Source organism: Mus pahari, chromosome 13, assembly GCF_900095145.1.
Source record: "Mus pahari chromosome 13, PAHARI_EIJ_v1.1, whole genome shotgun sequence".
Taxonomy (NCBI): Eukaryota; Metazoa; Chordata; class Mammalia; order Rodentia; family Muridae; genus Mus; species Mus pahari.
The window spans coordinates 26,599,212-26,606,729 of NC_034602.1; the positions used below are offsets into that span (position 1 = coordinate 26,599,212).

At 45.6% G+C, this 7,518-nt stretch overlaps 1 protein-coding gene across 1 annotated transcript in view; it reads left to right on the top strand.

Annotated features, from left to right (window-relative positions):
* Positions 1-6,594, top strand: part of Slc5a1 (solute carrier family 5 member 1) — a 69,599-nt gene extending 63,005 nt beyond the window's left edge. The window contains exons 14-16 of the mRNA XM_021210850.2: positions 1,887-2,102; positions 2,864-2,972; positions 4,556-6,594. Of these exons, the coding sequence (XP_021066509.1) occupies positions 1,887-2,102; positions 2,864-2,972; positions 4,556-4,779 (549 nt within the window). The 3' untranslated portion in view covers positions 4,780-6,594. The remainder of the gene's footprint in view (positions 1-1,886; positions 2,103-2,863; positions 2,973-4,555) is intronic.
* The last annotated feature ends 924 nt before the right edge of the window (positions 6,595-7,518 follow it).

Here is a 7,518-nt window from a genome sequence, read left to right on the forward strand (position 1 = left end):
TGATAGCATCTGACACGACACACGTGATAGCATCTGACATGACACACATGATAGCATCTGACATGATACACATGATAGCATGGCTTTGATTTCTTCCAGAAACAGATGAATACTCTATCAAGGAAATACTTTGTTAGCGTTTTGAGGCACACAGTTTTGAGGTACCCAAATCAGTACACATGTACCTCTTCCTTCCTCATGAAGATAGTCTAGACTTTCTGATGACACACAACTGATGCATAGATAGAGTCATAGACTCAGAGACATCATAACTACAACCCAAGTTGATTTTTTACAGATTAGTAAGTTGTAAGTAAATATACCTAGATAAGTTTAGTAGAGACTGTCAGAAAGCTGATTCATTGGAGAATTCTAATATACAAATTCAAATAGTGTATTCAAAAGCCTCACTTATTCTTACAGTAGACCACAAGGACACTCACTCAGCGCTTCCAAATATTAACGGTGAGAACTGGTATAGAGTTCCATGGTTCTCAAATATAAGAGATTTTGCTTTTCCTGCTTCAAGCAGGGTAGTGTCTAGAATGCATACACAGATCTGGTGGTAGCAGGCAGGCAGGCATAAGCCGGACATCTTAAAATACACAAGCCAGCACTTCCAGAGAACCATCCAACCCAAATACCACAGTGATCTCTTCTAATTTTGTTAAGACCATGTGGTATATTCATGTCAGTTTGACATGCCAAGGTTGAAGAGCCCTGGGATAGAGTCTGAGAATAGCAAGGACAGGTTGCAAGGGTCCTTAGGATTCGCCAGGAGCTGTGTTTATTAAGGCATAGCTCAGGGTCTTCAAACAAGGCTTCAAGACTTGTCGAGAGCTTCTTAAGGATAAAGGGAAGAGAAGAGTTGAATTGAAAAGTGAGAAGGGGGAGGAGGAAGAGAATTAGAAGGGAGCACCTCATCACTGCCGTTTATCAGTGAGATGCTAAGTGGTGCCAAGGCCAGTCTGGTCTACAAAGTGAGTCCAGAAGTTGGAAATGGCTCCAGTGAAATGAAGACCAGTGGACAGAGAGGACTTCAGTGGTCTAGCACGCACTCCTAGTCTAAGGCTGGAGAATATGGGTAGATCTGACTACATGGAAAGGTTGGATATGGGGTTGGAGGGGCCTGTGGGTTGGAAGCAGGTAGGCAGAGTCCTGGCAGAAGCCTAGAAATTGGTTTCAGTAAAGATATGGTGGCCAGACTAGGCTGTGGCCATGGATATGGGGCCAGGAGTAGACCTGGCAGGTTGAGGAGAGTTTAAATGGGGAGTCAAGGAGACTCATTGAGCTAGACTCTGGATACGGATGTTGTCTGTCTGTCTGGGTGCAGAGGATGGCTGTCTGTGGTCAGATAGGGTGGGTCCTGGTGGGAGCTTAGAGGTTGGTTTGGCTGCAGGGAGAGGTAGCAAGACTAGGGCAAGGGCACGGGAGGTTGGCCTGGGCTAGATCAGGTAGGCTGGGAAGCGGGCATGAATGAGTTTTAGAGACTCACTGGGCTTGGCCCTGGAGAAGGATGTGGGAGATCTCACAGGGTAGATAGGTGGACATGGCACAGAAGGGACCTGAGAGTGCTGGCAGGCCAGGCAGGTTGTTGTGGAATCTTAGGGTAGGCTGTAGTTCTGGCCAGATGAAATCCTGTTATATTTTGAATTCTTGTTTTATGATCCAGGGTACCATGTTGCCGGAACAATTAAGACAGTCTCAAAGAAAGTGCTCCTTAACCGCTGTGGCCTAAATCTGAATTTCAGTGTCCTGGCCAATGGTGGCCTGGAGGAGCCTTTCCCCCTCTGTTTCTCCATTCCTGTCTTCTGTTACTTAGGGATGTGGGGATGCCAGTTGCTTTCTGGTTTCAGCCCAGTCAACCCAGGCTTTTCTTTTCCCAGGGAGCCTTCTGGGGACTGATCCTGGGCTTCCTGATTGGAATCTCCCGGATGATCACTGAGTTTGCCTATGGAACTGGGAGCTGCATGGAGCCCAGCAACTGCCCCAAGATCATCTGTGGGGTCCACTATCTGTACTTTGCCATCATCCTCTTCGCCATCAGCGTCATCACCATCTTGATCATCTCCTTACTCACCAAGCCCATTCCAGACGTACACGTGAGTATCCACTTGAGAGCATTCCCACCCTTGTTCCACAGGCCCTTGCTGCAGCGCCCACATGAGCATCCCATACTTGATACGGCTGAGATAGTTTAAGCTTATCATTGGTTTCATGTAGAAGGATGCAGGATGAAAGACATGGAATGCTTGCTGTACCAGCACTGTCTGGTGCAGGTCCTTACAGCCCAGACTTCAGATGAGGGGCTGTTCCAGAGACTCTGCTCCCTGAGTGACAGCTACAAGCAAAGTGGAAAATGATGCTCCCTCCTCCAAGTAGTCCAGAGTCCCTCAGTGTGTGCTGGGGTCTCATGATCACCTACACCATTTTCTCATGCATGATGACAGACGCAGCCTTATGCAGGCTACATCTGTACTGGGTTATAAGCACAATGATGTGTCATGTCTAGGAAACACTATCCGTAGCACTCCTCTTCAGCACTCTCTTACATTCCTTTTGTCTTCTCTTCTATGACACTCCCTGAGCCTTAGAGGTGATGATGCACATGCCTTGTTTAGAGATGAGTTGAGGTGGTCTCTTAGCCTCTCTCTATATATTATGATATATCAGGCTGCATGTGTATTTGTATTTATGTCCCAACCACATTTAGAAACAATGTGTGAACAGGACAGATACCCATCTTTTCTTGGCATGGAGAGGCCATATTCTTTTCCTTTCTTGATGCATACTTTTGTTTCCATTGAGTCCTAACCTAGGATACCACTTACATCTTCCTGGCAATGCTCTGCTTTCTCCACAGCTGTACCGTCTGTGTTGGAGTCTACGCAACAGCAAGGAAGAGCGAATCGACCTGGATGCAGGAGAGGAGGAGGACATCCCGGAGGACCCCAAGGACACAATTGAGATAGGTGAGTGCCTAAGCCATTTGTTGAAGTCTTCCTAGGAGGCCTTCCTCAAGGCTCATGTCCAGTCCCGGGGACTGCAGGAGGAGCGGGGTAACAGTTGCATGCAGTTGAACATCCTTTGAGGATGTTCATCACATGGGTGAAGCTGGGAGAAACCCTCTCAGCTACCTCGCTTCTCATCTTTGGCAGAACTCAGTGAGTCAGTGAATGAATTCTTGATTTGGAGCACAGTCAGGGGTCGGGGAGTTAGGTCTTCAAACTAAGACAAAGATATGCACAGTGTTATGTTCATTTCTGGTGACACTGTGGGTATGGAACAGAGACTCCAGCGATCTTACATCTTTCCACTTTTGATTTCTCTGGATTGGAGATTGGAAGTTGGAAAAAGCCCCATTTCTGCGGACACTTAAGATGATGCTTACTATGCACAGACTTATTCTTTATGAGTTTGTTTCAGTTCTGGGGATCAAGCCTTACTTTGGTTTCCATATAGCAAGGGGAGTCCTCTATCTCTGAGCTACCCTACTCTAGCCCAAGGCTTGCCCTTTAAGTTAAGTCTGCTTCAACTTTCGTGCTGCACCTTCCTCTCTCTATGTGGAGTAGGTGCACACACAGTGAATACACATGTGTGATGTGCAGAAGAGGTGTGGGAACCCGAGTCCGTGTGCTTTATCTGGTGCTGAAATGGAAGGCCCATTCTGCGGGACAGTACTGGATGAAGCAGAACAACTTATGAGTCTGGCATAACATTTCTAACTGTGGACCCACTAGGTGTCTAAACTCACTATGTGCCTAGAGACTGCTTAGCCTCATCACCTTATTTTAGAGTTCTGATGCATACATGCACTTGATCACTAAAGCTCTGTTTTTTAAAATGTGTGTGAGCTAGGAGTGGTGGCATACTCCCATAATCTCAGCAGCTGGGATGCCAGACCTGCTACATATTTAGGTTCCAAAACAGAATACTATGACTTATAAAAACCAGGAGTTAACAGGCATCCACTTTAGGTGGCATGCCCAGTGGGACAGTTTGATTTAGCAGTGTGAGCAAGCACCAACATGTATTAAGACCAACAAGTATTGATCATTGTTGCTCTGCTTTAGGGTCTGTTCAGAGTAACCTTTACCCTCCACATGGGTCTGTGGTGAAACTTTAGAAGAGGCAAGTACAGCCAGTTCTCTTCTGAGTCAGGCAAGCCTCGTTGTCATCCAGTGGTATAGCAAACAGGTACTAGTTCTGTATTTCAGAGGTAGACTTACCGTTTCTTCCTAAGCCAGTTGCCCATCTCAGTGTTAGCACCTCTCCCTCATCATCTGTCATCTTGTCTGACTAGTCCAAATCCAAAACACATTTTTGTTGGTCCTGGGAGAGATAAAACACAGATGACCACGAGGATGCAGAATCCAGTTCCTCACTGCTTGGCACATAAACCCATTTGAGCACTGTATTCAACCCCATGCTGAGAACGAGAGGGCTGGGGCACTGCTAGAGAACGGAAAAGGCTTTGTGGAACTCCAGCTTCCCTGGAAGTGCTTTCCTGTGCCTCTAGCCTTTGCATCTAACAAGCCCTCATGTCTTTCTGCAGACACAGAAGCCCCGCAGAAGGAGAAAGGATGCTTCAGGAGAGCATATGACCTGTTCTGTGGGCTGGACCAGGATAAAGGACCGAAGATGACTAAGGAGGAGGAGGAAGCTATGAAGATGAAGATGACAGACACTTCCGAGAAGCCTTTGTGGAGGACAGTGGTGAACATCAACGGGATCATCTTGCTGGCGGTGGCTGTCTTCTGCCACGCCTATTTTGCCTGAACCCTGCCTTCTGGTGTGGACTCGGCAGCTCTAGAATTGTTCTTCCCCTTTAGACCCACTGTGTAGTGGCAAGGGGAAGACGCCCACTTGTAAATTTCACGCATTCGGATAAAAGATGTATAAGTGTGATTATAGGTTTGCTGGAGGACAGTGATTCATTGCTGTGAATGTATGCATTTGAAGCCAGTGTGCCGCACTCATCTGCCATGCCAGAGCTTTAGAAGTGAAGTTGACTCAGATATAGGAAAAGTCATACCAAGACTCAGAGGCCCTATGTTGTCTGATGTCACTCTGTCTCAGGTACATCCAGTTTGTAATTATTGTTTATAACCCTTAAATACTATTTTTTAAAATTGTACTCTGGTTCCTGTCATTTTTCTTCCTGACCCCTCACCTCTTTCTCCTCCTCCTCTTATTTTTTTTCCTAAAAGAAATTCCCCTGCCATTGCATTCCTCCCTCTAGATTTTTTTTTTTAAGTTAAAAACAAATCGATTTGACAAATAGAAGAATGCCCAGAAGTTGAGGATAGGAACCTTGTCCTGTGAATTTGTTCTTTAAAGTGCCAGTGTCAAGGAGGCAGTATTTACTTGAACAGGGTCGGGGACTTGCACCGATCACGGGTACAGCCAGTCTTGAGCACTGAGAACTTTCTGGTCTCTAAAAATGCCCACTGTGTGTCTCCTGGTTTGTTACTCATCTCAGTGGTCACTGCACCTGAAGTGTCTTAGCCACTCAGGAATGTTCGTTGATTCCATAAGTCTCACGGCATTTATTGATGGGTGCTGCCTGGCCCTTGCTTAGCTCTTATTTTATTTTACTTTTTATTTCATTTTTGTGCCTGCACAAAGTATACCAATAGAGTCTATTATGGAGTGAAATGCATTTTCTAGTGTCTCTCTGCCTCGTGGTGCTGATGTTGACACACAATACAGTCTTAGACGTTGACATTACTTGACAGGACAGAGTAAATGCCCCTGCAGGGACATCTGCCCTCCTGATGCAGCACGCTTTCCCAGGAATCGTTGAAATCATTAGCTTGAGGTCCTCTTTACCATGTGTGCACATGGCCACAATGCACCTTGTAACATCTCTTCACTGGGGATCACCCACTCTCAGGCTAAGGCAGCCAGCCTCGGTTCTACATGGTAGGAGCTTGGTGGTTTCAGTTGGAAGAAGGCTGTTCATGTTGAACTAGTTCCCCATGGGAAAATAATTTTCATTTAACTTTAAATTAATTAACTAGTTAATTAAATTATACTTTCAAAATCTCAGTTGTATTGTAATATTATCCCATTAAAGCTAGGAAATCAGCATGTTATTGTAGCTGAGTGAGGTGTTGGACACAGAAGTGTCTTGGAGTGTCAATGCATGGCTTCTTATTATAGAAGAAAGAAAATCTGGAGAGAGTTGTTTAAGGTATTTTCTTGTTCCCTGTAAGCTGTGCTGGGAAGAGGGGAAATTGGGGAACCACTCATGGCCAGCACACGCAGGGTGTGGGCTCAGGGCATCAGGCTTGGGTGGGCTTTGTGGTAAGTTGTGAGTCTTGAGAGGAGAAAGGCAGGGACTGAAGCTTGGGAATGGAAAAGCAATGTAAATTACCTAGATTGTTTTGGTTACATTGCATGGCCAGTGATTTATTGTATATATTGTAATAAATTATTTTATCTGAACTGTGTGCTTTTCCCTGTGGAAGATGGACTGTCTTGGTGCTTGTAGGAGAAGACACTTTGAAAAGGGGATGGACATATAAACAACTGTGTGTGGGCAGATGCAATATAAAGTTGTATTAGAGTCCCATTGGTTAAAGGGTATTGTGCTGCTAAAAATAAAAACAAGGAAATTTTAAAAGCTTTGAAATTGCAGGTAAATAGTTAACCTAACTGTTAGCATTCAGATACACACACACACACACACACACACACACACACACACACACACACACACACAAGTGATTAAAAATTAGAACCAAAACCATGTACAGAGGTGTGACCCTGTACTCTCAGGTACTGGAAAGGCCCAAGTCAGAAGGATGCTTGAACACTAGAGTTTGAGATAAGCCTGGGCAACAAGACTGTATCCTAACTCAAGGAATTTGTAGCTGTTCCGCTATTCAGAAATACAGGTTGCCCTCTGAGTTCAAACAGTGCTGTAAGGCTTTGGATATTATTCCAGATTGCCCTGAGAGGACAGGGAGTGCACCAAGTCTTAGCTCCTCACCCATGGTCACCTCTGAGGCCAGGGAAGTATGCCAAAACTTCAGACCCTACCCATGGTTACCCTCCGAGGTCAGGGAGTACACCAAGGCTCTGAACTCCACCATTGGTCCAACTCTGTAGCCAAAGAATTCACTGAGACTTGTTACCCCAGCCAGAGCACCCTCAGAGGCCAGCAAGGACAGGGAGATTTCAGCCCCACACCGGCAGTTGCCCACAGAGGTCAGGGAGTGAGCAGAGACTCTGGGCCCTGCCTGTCTTTATTCCCCAGGACAATTAGGTCTTAAGGAGTGACCGTGTTGTAGTCAGCTGCTGCTCTATTTCCATAGTGAGTTTATTGCTGGATTGTGACTATTGTTGCAGGCAGTAATCAACTCTCAGGAAATAACATCTCCACACAATTACAACCTAGTCTCTTCTGAACACCAGGAACTCTTCCAAAGAAACAAGGTGAACTGAATCAATAACACTTAACCAATGACTGGATTCTGTGCTAGTAGATCCCAATACAAAAAAATAATCCTA